Below are 14,501 nucleotides of genomic sequence, written 5' to 3' on the forward strand. Positions count from 1 at the left end.
GAAATGAAGCCGCGATTAAAATAATCGCGGCTTCATTTAAATTTAAATGGCTGCCCCGCTCTGCCGATCAGCTGTTTGTCAGGAGATCGGGGCAGTCTGGACGCGCCGCGCCGACAAAGAAGCCTTTCTTGATCGGCACAGGTAAACCTGGTTTCACGAGGCATACCTGTGCTGATCAAGAAAGGCTTCTTTGTCGGCGTGGCGCGTCCAGACTGCCCCGATCTGCCGACAAACAGCTGATCGGCAGAGTGGGGCAGCCATTTAAATTTAAATGAAGCCGCGATTATTTTAATCGCGGCTTCATTTCCCTCTGCCGATCTGGCTAATCTACATGCCTCCGTAAACGGAGGCATGTAGTTTAGACGTACCCAGAGAGACCCACATGCCATGTGGGAGCTGAGCGGAGAAGCAGAGGGCAGTGAGTGTAGTACATAAGCTGGCCAGGGCCGAGAAAGGAAACTTAGCAGGTAGCCTCTTGTTAATTCAGCTTCAAGAGACCATCACCTTTGAGTGAGTTTGGGGGGAGGAATCAAAGAGTTTAAAAAAAAATGGCAGCTGACCAGAAAAGCAGAAGAGAACACTGGAAAGCTAGGGAGCAAAAGAACAGCACAGATCTGAGCGTTGGGCCAAATTCTAGACATTCAGCTGCCTTTTTTACACACTCTGAAGCCTGATTCAAGTGCCCTGGCCCAAGGGGTGACAGGCACACCATGCAGATTTCTGCACTCTCATGAAATGCAATGAACACGGATGGTGCAGGAGGCTTGCTCAGGCAGGTTTGTATTTGCTTTCAGGCTTCCTTATCAAAGAATCCCTGGCTTTTCAATGAGGAAAACTCCCAGCGTGATCCCTTTCCTCAGTTAGGCTAAGGAGCATTTCCAAAATCTTTTCACTTATTCAAGGCAATTCAAAAACTGGAAACACTTTGGTCCAAATCCTTTGGACTTAAATGTAGAAAAGCTTTTTTTATTAACATTCCTCATTACTATGCCTACCCTTCACAAGGGAAAGGTCTAGGGAATACAGCATGGAGTATATTTCCTTACAGGATCACTGCAGATTTTCATGCTCACTCACTGCTTGGGATGAAGAGGATAATCTAGCTATTATTTATCTCCAGCTCTGGCTGTATCAATCGAAGAAGGGGCAAGGGAGAGGTAGGTTCTGAATGTATTTTCAGCTCTTACACTTCCAAAGGGTATTGAGCCATGAGTTGCGGAGGCTAATACAGTACCCCTAAAGTACAGAGACCCTAGTGTCATTTGTCTTGCTTATATGCTTGAAGCCAGTTGTGATGTCACCATTCTTTTCTTACCTGGCAGCTGTCGGTGCCACCATGAATATTCCCAGCACAGAGCTCATGGTTCTTAACTCTTCCATTCAGAAATTCAGGGCGATTGCACACTTTATTCTCAATCACAGGGAAGCCAGTTTCTTTCAGTTTGCCTTCTCCCCCAGTACCTTTGTGAATAAACAACAAAACAAAGCAAGTATAAATGGCACAGATAAATGAACCCTCCTCCCAACTGCCACAGCAGTATGATCCAATGGGTAGAGTGTTGGCCCGAGAATCAGGAAACCTGGTTTTTGTTCCTGGCTTTGCTACTGACACACTGTGGGTCTGATCAAAGCCAATCAAAGTCAGCGGTGGAGGTGGGGGGAAGGAGGGCTGTGCCCAAGTCTCTGGACTTCATCTATAAAATGGAGATAATACTAATTATTTCCCTTTGTAAAGAGCTTCAGAATAAACACAATGTAACAGACAAGAGCTCAGTATTGACAGAGATTGACAGGATTTCATTTGGGTAAAATAGCAGTATAGTTGATTCTGCAAAAAAGATGAGGAAATGAGCCTGGATTTATTTTAAATCTAGCTAAAGTATATTAACCCTCATGGAGGAAAAATCAGAAAAGGTCAAAACACCCGGAAGCTAGTCTGATGCTGGGATATAACGTTTCAAATACGCATCCTGCAAGATCCCCCTCAAGTCAAAGAAACCCATAGTTGAGAGCTGGAATCCGACTGACGGTTTGCTTGATGCTGTATAAAGACACAGGTTCCAACTACTGCAGAGACTGGGAATGCTGAGTACAGCCTCGCCTCTTGTCTTGGAGAAGATGGGTTTTTAAGAGAAGAATCTTAAAGTGAGAGAGGTGGCCTTGCAAAAAGGTTATGGGAAAGGCATTTCTTATGTAGGGACCAAGATGGAAGAATGTACACAAACAGGAGTGGGAATCAAGTGGGGTATTATCATGATTATTAAATATGAGTATTACGGTAATGGCTATGGCCCAATCAAGAATGGGCCCCATTGTGCTAAGCACTGTATGCTCACTGAGTAACTGACGCTCCCTGAACAGCTTGTGGCCTAAGCACACAGGACAGATTCAAGAGTGGGGAATAGCATCACTGGTGTAGCTGAGCAGAGGATGGGGTTGAAAGAGGAGGCAAAATTCTAGTCAGGCAGGGCAATGTGGCAGATTGTGACAGTGAGGATAAGGAGTCCCCTTCTGAGTGAGGACTACAGGACTGGCAGCTTTCTAAGAAAGTCAGTCAAGGGAATGAACCAAGGCAACATCTTGCAATTTAGACTAGGGGCAAAAGCTAGAATAGTATTCCATCTGACTGCATAGAAACCTAAGCTGGGGCAAGAGGGAGGAGGATAAGGAGGGAATGGGTCTAAGGGTATGTCTACACTACAAAGTTAATTCGAACTAACGGACATTAGTTCGAATTAACTTTCATAGGTGCTACACTAGTGCTCCGCTAGTTCGAACTTAATTCGAACTAGCGGAGCGCTTAGTTCGAACTAAGTAAACCTCATTTTACAAGGACTAAGCCTAGTTCAAACTTACTAGTTCGAATTAAGGGGTGTGTAGCCCCTTAATTCGAACTAGTGGGAGGCTAGCCCTCCCCAGCTTTCCCTGGTGGCCACTCTGGCCAACACCAGGGAAACTCGTCTGCCCCCCTCCCGGCCCCGGACCCCTTAAAGGGGCACGGGTTGGCTACGGTGCCCGTGCCAGGTGCAAGCCTGCCAGCACCCAGCTAGCAGACCCTGCACCTGGCACGGCACAAACCAGCCACCCGATGCCCCCCAGCCTTCCCCCTCTTCCCGGGACCAGGCTGGTGGCTCCCGGGAGCTTGCCCGGGACCGCAAGAGGCGGGCACCCGCCTGGGCTAGTGCGGACATCATGGACTTCGTCCATGACCTCCACACTAGGCACAGGAAAGTGGCCGTCTAGGGCAGAGGAGCTGCCAGCCTGGCCACCCAGGAGCAGGTTTGCATGAAAATCAAGGGGGTCCACTGAGACCCCCAACCCTGAGCCCTGAGCCCTGAGCTTACAATGGCCGTACTGGATCAGACCAAAGTTCCATTTAGCCCAGTAGCCTGTCTGCCGACAGCGGCCAACCCTAGGGACCCTGGAGGGGATGGACTGAAGACAGTGACCAAGCCATTTGTCTCGTGCCATCCCTCTCCAGCCTTCCACAAACTTCGGGCAGCGACACCACTCCTACCCCCTGGCTAATACCACTCCATGGACCCAACCTCCATGAATTTATCTTACTTCTCTTTAAACTCTGTTCTAGTTCTAGCCTTCACAGCCTCCTGCAGCAAGGAGTTCCACAGGTTGACTCTTTGCTTTGTGAACAACTTTCTGTTACTAGTTTGAAGCCTGCTACCCATTCCTTTTCTCTGGTGTCCTCAAGTCCTTCTATTATGGGAACTAATGAAGAACTTTTCTTGATGCACACTCTCCACCCCACTCATGCTTTTATAGACCTCTATCCTATCCCCCCTCAGTCTCCTCTTTTCTAAGCTGAAAAGTCCCAGTCTCTTTAGCCTCTCTTCATATGGGACCTGTTCCAAACCTCTGATCATTTTAGTTGCCCTCCCCTCTCCCACCCTCTCTCTTCCCCTCTCCCACCTCCTTTTCCCAGTCTCCCCGAGTTTTGTTCAATAAAGAGAGATTCTATTTTTGACCACACATTTTCTTTATTTTGTACATCAGGAAGAGGGGCTAGGGAAGGGTAAGTGGAATGAGGTGAGGGAGGAATGGGGTATGAGCCCCCGATGGGGAGGACTAGACTGGCTCTGCGGGCTTCTGGGAGTGGAAGCTCTCCTGCAGCCCCCCAATTGTCCCCTGTCCTCAGATGGCAGCCTGCAGCAAGTGCAGCCGGTCTGATGGCCGAGTGCTGTGATGTGCCTAGTGTGGGTACTCCGGGCACTCCAAGCCAGGACTGCTTTGCAAGCGGGGCACCCCTGAGAACTGTCTGTCCGGGGTGCGGGTCAGGTCCCTTTGAGCAGAGCCCTCGGCTAGCCTGAGACAGCATCTCCACGCTCTAAGTCCTCATCTGATGCCCTGCCAGCACTGCTTCCGGCCATCTTAACACCGGTTCAGGGTCCACTTAATGTGGACATGCTAGTTCGAATTAGCAAAACGCTAATTCAAACTAGTTTTTTAGTCTGGATCCGTTAGTTCGAATTAGCTTAGTTCGAATTAACTAATTCAAACTAAGTTAGTTCGAATTAGCGCTGTAGTGTAGACATACCCTGACAGATTGTTAGGCCTGATTCTCTTCTTGCTTTACACTGCTTTTGTACAGTTGTAACTCTATTGACTTCAATGGTGCACTCCTGAGTTATGAGACATGAAGTCATAGAGAGAGGGAGATGGGAAGAACAGCATTGCTCAGCGTTATTTGTTGTATGTTAAATACGTATGCACATTGATTTGGGGTTTTCCAACCACAGGGATTGCATATTTTTAACTGCACTGATTGTGCCTCACCTTTTGTTTCACCCCAGCCAGTCACATAGCATTCTGCTCTGTTTCCTAAAACCACATTTTCTGCCGGCAAACAAGCTGGGATCACTTCATTGTTGATCACTGCGGGACTGAAACAAAACAACATGCAGATCAAGCCCACAGAAGCACGGTCTTTAGTTTCTTTGCCCTTGGGACCATTTATATTCTGCAGGCTCTGGGGGGGTGGGGGGGGAGGGAGACATGGTGCAGAGCAGGCTTGATTTTCAGCCCTGCTGAGCACTCATCCCCAAATGAAGTCATGGAGAGCTGCGGGTGCTCAGCCCCTCTGTATAGGCCTACACGCCTGGAAGTAGAACTTTTTTTAAAGTGATGTGTTCTTTCAGGCCCAAAATGGCGTTCTTAGAACTGTGGGCAAGGGGAAAAGTAATGGAGAGACTTGGAAGACCCTTCTGGAGGGGAAGATATTATATTAAAATGAAGCAGAGAAACTGGACTCTTTAGGGTGCCAAAACCCAACATGACAGAGCCTGGTTTCAGAGGTGCCTGTTTGGATATGTAAGCAGGACCCTGGACAGGGCTACAGGCAAATGCAAATATACACAGGACTTTTCAGTGTACCACAAGAAATACCTGACTACTATTGTATCTGGGCTCAAATCCTCAGCCCATCATTATATAGGCAGATGGGTTGGACACTGGATAGTTCCACAAGAAGAAAAAACCTTCCCACCCAAGCCAAGAAGAAGCCATGGAGACATCCCATGGTGTTACTGCAGCCCTATCTCACCACCTCCTCAAGATAGGAGATGATGGTAGGAGGCTGACAATGCTCTAGCCATACCCCTACTGCTGTTCCATTTCTGCTCAACCCTCCTCAGTAGAGCCCCTACTTAGCAGAATTCCAGCCTATGGAGAGTCAGGAAATCCCATCATTGGAGGTTTTTAAGAACAAGTTAGACTAATGCCTGTCAGGAAGCACTGTCCAGGACTCGGTCCTGCCTCAGCACAGGAGGTTGTACTAGATGATGTCTTCAGGTCTCTTCCAGTCTAATTTTTCTGTGATGTAAATTGGTCTTTCCTATGGTATTTTCAGTATGCTTAACCATTAATACGTATTTTGTATAGATGTAAATGCATTTTAGAAGCTTGTAGTAAATGCTTAGAAATGACTTTATATACTTTGTGGTATGGATGGCTGCTCACTGTCCCTTAACTAGCCACATCCCCAGTACCTATTACAGCTTGAACCTCTCTAGTTTGGCACCTGATCAGCTCTGAACTAGAGAATTTGCCGGACCACAAGTCAATATGGTCTAGCAGCATTACCAACAATTCCACTGCTTACTGGACACTTAGAAGACATTTAGGGGTGAACTGGAGCTAAATAACAGCACAGAACACTGAGAGCCAGGACTGGTGGCTGAAAGCAAACTTAATGGGACTGTGGGAAACTTGAGCACACACGCAATAAGTGGACATCCAGCTAACTAAAATCATGCCAGACCACAGATATTGCTGGACCAGTGAGTCAGAAGTTCAACTTGTAGTCACATCTAAATCCAGATGAGTACACTCGTATCTTCAGCCTAAAGAGCATCAGGAGAGCGGGGGGGCGGGGAGGAAGCTTGATACCTGCTCATCTTCAGCAAGGCAATGTCTGCCCCACCAGGTTCCTTGAATATTCTCTCAACATCTCGCATTTGCACAGATGACTCCTCTGCCCTTTCCGTGTGCAGTCCAAGGAAGATTCTATATGCAGCAGGCCTGGTTGACCTATAAGAGATGATTGCCCATGGTGAGGATCTATACCAGTGGTGGGAAACCTGTGGCTTGGTCATATCTGGCCCATTGGGGTTATCTGTGTGGCTCGTGGGACATTTTGTTTATCGTTGCTCATGCAACAGGGTTGCTGTTTTTTGGCCACGTAGTTTTTTTCCTCCCAGTATTACTAAAGTGACCTGCACATAAAGCAAGGGCTGCTGATTGCCTGCAACATTGTGAGAGCCGTGTGCTCCCTCTGCATCCAATCAAAGAGCTGCTGCAGTTCAATCAGCCCACACCACAAATTCTAGTTACGCTAGCACAGTAAGTAAAAGTACCTTGGGACAGTGAGATGAAAGAGGGCCACTCATGTGGCCCACTCTCTAGTCTAGGTTGTCCCTCACTGTTCTTTACAGATACTCAGGCCTTGTAGTCCTTCTGAGTGGCAAGCAAGTCCCGGAGAGCTGTAGCTGATAGGGAGGTGGAACATCTTGATGGTTTTTGCAAAAAGCTAAGCTTTAGGGATTTTTAAAAATATTTAGCTCTTATGTTTATGAAGAAATCCACATCTGTAAAGTGATGTAATGTTTTTTTCCTGAATCTGCAGACATATAGCTCCCGTGGCGCTGCTGCTGCTGAGACCCTTCCCAAGTAGCAACAGTAGACATGTGATCAATTTCACCACGTCTACTCAAAATCCTATTAGGAGAAAGTGCATAGAGGGTACAGTCAAAATGACAATGTTTGATCAAGATACAAGTAGCAAAGGCAGGTGATTTTTACCAGGGAGGAGGAGCCAAAACAAGGTATAGACATGTGCCCCTCTGCCACCAGAGTTGCAAGGGTTGAAGAGTGTTGACACTAAGGCTACGTCTACACTGGCATGATTTTCCGGAAATGCTTTTAACGGAAAAGTTTTCCGTTAAAAGCATTTTCGGAAAAGCGCGTCTAGATTGGCAGGATGCTTTTCCGGAATAGCACTTTTTCCGGAAAAGCGTCCGTGGCCAATCTAGACGTGCTTTACCACAAAAAAGCCCTGATCGTCATTTTTGCGATCGGGGCTTTTTTGCGGAAAACACTACTGTGCTGTCTACACTGGCCGTTTTCTGGAACAGTTTTTTGGAAAAAGACTTTTGCCTGAATGGGAGCAGCATAGTTTTTCCAGAAAAGCACTGATGATTTTACATTAGATCGTCAGTGCTTTTCCGGAAATACAAGCGGCCAGTGTGGACAGCTGGCAAGTTTTTCCGGAAAAGCGGCTGATTTTCCGGAATAACTTGCCAGTGTAGATACAGCCTAACTGTCTCTATGCCGAGTGGTAGAAATCCCATCTGTCTTTGCAGCACACGGAAAAGTGGGGCGCACAGAATGGTGCCACAATTTAAAATGAGGTACCAGGAATGAGATGGTGGAGCAGGAGGAGGAAAGCTGGAAAAATGTATTTTTTTCTATCTGCAACCAGAGGAAGGTAGACATGAGAGGGGTTGACAGGTGCACAGATTATACAGTGATGGGCATGGTGTTCAAGAGCCTAGGTAAACAAGGGAGCTTCCCTTTTTTCAGGCATTGACCTACCAGACACTGATAGAAGGACAGACTCCTTAAGGAAGTGCAGGAGCTAGCAGCATGGTATGAATCATAGCATCCTTCATTTTAGCTGAAGCTAGAGTGGTGGGAGTGGGAAGGGGTGGGCTTCTCAACAGAGTGTTTTCACTGTTATTCCCACCAAATCTTTCATATTTAACTAAAGCTAGTAGGTCAGTGGGTTTAAACTTCCTGGTTTAAACTTGAGGAAAAGGGGGATTCTCTGTAACTTGAAATCTTTAAGCTATGATTTAAGGACTTCAGTAAGTCAACCATAGGTTAAGGGTCTATTACAGGAGAAGATAGGTAAGATTCTGTGGCCTGTGGTGTTCAGGAAACTATATTAGATAACTATTATGCTCTTTTCTGGCCTTTAGGTTTATGAGTCTATGTAGTTACATTTTTAGCCATTTCTGCGTATCAGAATCAGGAAAACAAAGTATGTTCTGGTCTCACCTGGGATTTTCATCTATAAATGTCATTTACATGGCAGTTTGAATGCAATAGTAAAACTGTAAATACTGCAACTCTCATAGCTACAACAACCACGATGTCAGATGACTAGATACTACATTTTGGATGCAGAGTTTGTTCATTGAGGTATCTTCAGGCATCCCACTCACATTTATTATGACATGAAACTTTATTTTCAGTAATCTGTGTGTTAGCTTCACGTAGCTGGGTGATTCCTCAAGACAGTAATTTCCTTTCTTGTATCTAGCAAAATCAAGTTGGAGTCCGATGGCACTTTAAGACTAACAATTTTATTATGGTATAAGCTTTCATGAGTTGCAATTCACTTTGTCAGATGCACAAAGTGAAAGAAAAAGAAATAGCCGGTAGGGATAGAGATGAGAGTGTTACATCAGCAGTATCCCCACTATTCGTTTCTTTTTCTTTCACTTCATGCATCTGACAAAGTGAACTGCAACTCACAATAGTTCATGCCAACTTCCGCCTGTAGTGTAGACTAGGCCTTAGAGCCATCTTATAAAGGTGCAGCACTGTCTGGTTCAGAGAGATCAAAGAAACACCTTACTAGGCACATTTTGTTTTTCCTTGACATTCCTATCCAGTTGTAGGAAACACCGAATGAGACACTTACCGCTCTAAGCAGTGTTTGGCTGTAAGAACCCACTGTGGGGCTATCAGAGTGCCACCACAAAAGTGCATGTTGAAACTGGAATAAAGAAGAAAGGCATGAAATTAGCTTGAGAATGTGAAGTTAATTCTTCCCTATAACAGCAATGCACAATGGGGACTATTAGTAAATTATCAACTTCTCTTAGTCAGGAGCTTTTAGGATTCTACAAGTCATAAGAAAGCAATTACTGATTTTCATTAGAAGCTGAGTTTTGTTGGCTCACAATATGAGAAAAACAAAGCTAGTTGAGACATATCTTGAATTTTGAAAGATTGTCTCAATTTCAAGAGGGGAGTCTGTGTTCAGAAGTGTAAGCAACATTATGACATATCTTAACCATTTAGTTTGTGGTGATCTACTGGACAAACTGCAGCTTGCAGACTTGCATAGCTGTGAGTAGCTGACTTACTTGGGATATTGCAGTAGATATGCATACATCATTGATGTTGAGGTATACAATTTTCATGGTCTTGAGGACAATATTTTTTATGGTGACCAGCAAATTTCTGTGGGCATTTGCATCAGGCCTTTTCATAGCCCTACTAAATTTCTATAACCAATCACAACACTACGACACTGAGAATATTGGGCTATCTTTAGAGGTTATGGCTTTGATACAGCTCTGATCAAATCAAGAGGAGAATTTCCAATTACTTCAATAGAAACAGGACTGGATCCTGTTTAAGCAGAGATGGTTCTCATCTGTACAAATTTTAAATTGCTGGCTCAACCTGTGGGTCTAAATTCCGATGTCAGGATAGAAATAAATCACATTGGCTTCAATGGGAATTATTTGTTTCCCATGTCAATAAAATGTAAGTGCAGATTGGACTAGTGCTTCAAATCTGCCCTATGTAATTGTTTAGGACCAATGGGAGGGGTTCTATTTATCTAAATTACATTCACTAGCTTGGGACAATATTGTCAAGGGGGAAAAAAAGGTTATGCAACATATTTCATTTAAAAGATTTCTTTTAGAGGCATTTCAGTTTGGAGGCATTTTTAGGGAGAGATCAAGACTACTCTCCAAAAGAATTCAGATCCACATGCACAAACATGAAGAGTTAAGTTCTTTCTGTAAAATTGTTCCTAAAGTGCTCCAGGAAGTGAGGTGCTTTGTAATTTGTAATGGAATGTGGGATAGTTTTACCTTGTCCTGAGACTGATTTGCCATGGCCAAGAGTGTGGATTTGAAATGCACCCGCCCACAATCCTTGTAGGGCACAGCTTTGGAGCAGTCTTGGCTTTTCCACACTCATATTCAGGGGGAGCTAAAGAATGAAATGAAGTCAACCTGAAGAATTTTAAGGCAGCTATTATACCATTCACAATGCAGTTATAGTAACTGGGAGAAGAAGGTTATCCTTGCCTGTTCTCTAGCTTATCACTCATTATGCAGCAATTACACAGCAAAAACTGAATAAACATTGTTAGGTTATTCTTACCCAGAACACTTGATAAGGACTGTAACCAAAATATTGCTTTCAAGATGACAACATATTGATTTACATGGCAAAAAGTTTACAGATGTATCATTTGGATATCAGTCAGAAACAAAATGGGTCTAACTCTGCAATGAGGGGGAAGAACAAAAGACAAAAAAGAAAACACATTGCCCAAATTGCCTCAGAAAGTATCCTTACATCTCTGACTGAGTATAGGAACCCTAATAGCCATATCCTCAGACCACAATTAAATTAATCTGTAGCAATAGAAAATGGACTTCAGTCAATCTGTGGTTACACAGAGAGAGTGTCTTTTTTCAAATCTTGCCCCAGGCTCATTTTATGTTCTTGTGGCCTAAAACCTTCCTGCCTTCTTTTCACAGGGGATTATTTTTGAGTGGAAAACTGTCTGTTTGTGCTTGTACAGTGCTTAACACAGTGAGCCTTGGCCTCTAGATACTGCTGTAGTACCACAACACATAATAATTAATTAACTGGCAGGCCATTCAGCTCCTGGCCATAGGCTGTATTTTCAAGCCCTTTTGTGCGCACATTAGGTACAATATAAGCACATATTTGCATATACATTATTTTAATATTGAAAAAGGTTTGGCTATGTTTAAGGAGACATCTGTCAGAACCATCTTTCATTAGTTACTCTTTCAAATTAGTTTGAATCATAGAACACTAGAACTGGAAGGGACCTCGAGAGATCATCAAGTCTAGTCCCCTACCCTCATGGCAGGACTAAGCACGTTCTGTATCATCCCTGATACATGTCGGTCTAACTTGCTCTTAAATATCTCCACTGATGGAGATTCTACAACCTCCCTAGGCAATTTATTCCAGTGTTTAACCACCTTGACAGTTAGGAACTTTTTCCTAATATTCAACCTAAACCTCCCTTCCTGCAGTTTAAGCCCATTGCTTCTTGTCCTATCATCAGAGGACAAAGAGAACAATTTACCCTCCTCCTCCCTGTGACAACTTTTTAGATACCTGAAAACCACTATCATGCCCCCCCCCCCCCCCTCAGTCTTCTCTTTTCCAAATTAAACAAGCCCAATTCCTTCAGTAGTTTGTAAAAAGTCTCTGGTCTGTGTAAAATTTACCATTACGTGTAAAGTCTACTGCACATATTTTTCTGAACTTTCAAAATCCTTTTCCAGGGAGCTAAAAAGTTAAGCTACCTCTTGACTTCCAAGTGCAGTCAGAACTCCTATTTAATTCAATGAGTTCCAGGGTTTTGATTTGCACATATTGTCTTGGATATGACTTATTAACCCTTGCAAAACAAAGAAATGCAATCTTTAGAAAGTATATAGTGGGGATAGTCTCATTTCAGTTCACAGTTGTGGTTATTCATTTGTATTATCTACCGGGCATTACCTCATTGTGCTAGGCACTATGCACACACAATACCAGCCACTATCCCAAATAGCTTACAGGATCAGTGTAAGGAAAAAATAAGAGGCAGATAAAACAAACATATGGGAGTGGAGAGCACAAGGTAAGAGGATTATAATCAATATGGCAAGCAGCAGCCACGGCCCACCAGCTGCCTGCATTTTGTCCACTATACTATATGCATGCATGCAGATCCTGTTCATATGTCACAGAAGTTAAACTATGAGTCTTGTTTTTTAAACTCAGCAAAAAGTTTAAAACATGCATCCTTCAGTGCTTTCCCTTTCTTGACCTCCAGATGCCTTTCCTTTTAAGTCGATAAATTAAGGGGCTTTGTTCTTAAATATTATGGGTCAGATTCACTCCCCACCTCCCAGAAAGGGCATTCTACCAGGGAAGGGGACTATACCCCCCAGCAGAGGATCCTAGGGAGATGCACTAAATAAGAATATCTCTAGGTCAGCATGGCTGAGCCTTCTCCCGCATCTTACCCAACTTGCTTGTGCCAGCTGATAGAACAGTGGTGGGGGCAGCCAGCAGATTTAGGGCCTCATCCACAACCCACTGCAACTAGTGGGAAGGCTCCCATTCAACTTAGTGGGCTTTGAAGGAACAATCAGTTGCACACGTACAAAATGAGAAATGGCTGCCTAAGAAGAAATACTGCAGTACACTATTTGGGCGCCATAGTGGATCACAAGATAAATATGAGACAACAGTGTGACACTATTGCAAAAAAGCAAACATCAGGCTCATACTCTGACCTGAGATTTAGTTACAACAGTGAATAAGAACCTGGGTTTAGAGTTTGGCCAAGAGGTTTGAGTGTGACTAGTGACTGGGGGCTGTGATGGGGTGTACCAAACCCACACTAGACTAGCAAGGGTTAACCAGGATTCCCTAGCTGAGAGAGCTCCACCCCCTACAGCCCTACTGGGCATACTCTGGCTGGAGGACAGATATAAAGGTCAATGGAGCAGCTCATGCTGGACAAACGGCTGCTAAGGAAGGAGATGCTGCCAGAATGCTGGAGGAAGAGCTGTGGCTGGACTGAACTGTGGAGGCCAATCAGTGAGGAATCGGTGGAGAAGCCCCAAGTCTGGAGAGAAGTGCTGAAGCAGGTGTCTGCTACAAATCAGGTAGGCAGTAGCTCAGGATGGGGAGTTAATTCCCTCAGAACTCAGAGTGTTTTGGGTGGATCCCCAGCTGACCTAGTGGTGGGACACACCCATCACTGATGGCACCTTGGGCGGTGATCTTGTGGAGAGGGTGGGCCTGGGGCCTCTATCCCACTCCCATTAACCCCAAGGGGATGCTACAAGTGTTGCTACTGACTGGCTGCTAGGCCTCACTGCCCTGAGGGAAGGGAGTGTTACTTAGAACTCTGGCCACTGGGCCTCACTACCATCCAAGAAGGGGGTGTTTTATTGATGGTGGATGTGAGGCCAGACTGTCTCAGTGGAGGTGGGTTGTAGCGTAGGCCCTGATCCACGGGGACTGAGATGCACATGGGTTGGCACGCTCTTTGAGAGGCTTTAAAAACCCACAGCCCTGTCTCCAAGGGCGCTCTTCAGATTTTTGGATTACCATCTGTAGCAATGCCAAACAGCATCTTCTGTAGCAATCAGACAGTTTTGTAGAGATCAAACACCACCCTTTAGCTGATTGTTACCAACAGATGCTGTTGTCAATTACATGGAGCTATAATTTGAATTGAAAATTAAAATTACCCCTCACAAATGTCATAAAACATTTTCAAGCAGGTAAATGGGGGAGACAAGACTCTTTAAAGAATAATTACGGCACTCAGAGATTTCACAGTAGTCCCAGGCTTTCCTCGGGTCTGTTGTGTAGCACCAGGGACCATTAACATCACCATCAGGATTCCTGCAATACTGTAATAAATAAGTGAATAAACAAACAGTGAAGCCCTAAACAATAATAAGGGTATGAAGAAGTTTATTGCTTTATGCTTTTATAACAGGAGCTGGCAAGATACGGCCTGTGGGCTGCATCCAGCCCATCAAGCCTTTTAATCTGGGCTGCAGCACGCCCCTGTGACAGATGGCTGCTCTCTGCACTGTGGGAAGAGGGAGAAGCTTTGCATGCTGCTCCACCCCCAAGCAAAACCTCTCAGCTTCTACTGGCTGGAAACTAGCCAATGGGAGCTGAGAAATTTTGCTGAGCTGGGAGCAGCATGCAAAACCTCCCCTTGAAGTGCAGAGAGCCACATGAGCAGAACAGTCTGGGCTGCTGACATGCTGCTGGACAGGAGCTGCTTAGATAAGCCCCTCCCGGCCAGCTCCTGCCTCTTTCACCCAACCCCACCCAGACACTGCATTCCTTCGTACACCTCTCACCCAGGTCAGAATCCTCTCTTGCACCCATAG

At 45.1% G+C, this 14,501-nt stretch overlaps 1 protein-coding gene across 1 annotated transcript in view; it reads right to left on the reverse strand.

Moving 5' to 3' along the window:
• Positions 1–14,501, reverse strand: part of PLG (plasminogen) — a 51,856-nt gene that overhangs the window by 1,392 nt on the left and 35,963 nt on the right. The window contains exons 13-18 of the mRNA XM_006115018.4: positions 13,913–14,006; positions 10,410–10,530; positions 9,221–9,295; positions 6,403–6,543; positions 4,792–4,898; positions 1,316–1,461 (exon numbers count right to left, since the gene is read on the reverse strand). Coding sequence (XP_006115080.2) covers positions 1,316–1,461; positions 4,792–4,898; positions 6,403–6,543; positions 9,221–9,295; positions 10,410–10,530; positions 13,913–14,006 — 684 coding nt within the window. The remainder of the gene's footprint in view (positions 1–1,315; positions 1,462–4,791; positions 4,899–6,402; positions 6,544–9,220; positions 9,296–10,409; positions 10,531–13,912; positions 14,007–14,501) is intronic.

Source organism: Pelodiscus sinensis, chromosome 3, assembly GCF_049634645.1.
Source record: "Pelodiscus sinensis isolate JC-2024 chromosome 3, ASM4963464v1, whole genome shotgun sequence".
Taxonomy (NCBI): domain Eukaryota; kingdom Metazoa; phylum Chordata; order Testudines; family Trionychidae; genus Pelodiscus; species Pelodiscus sinensis.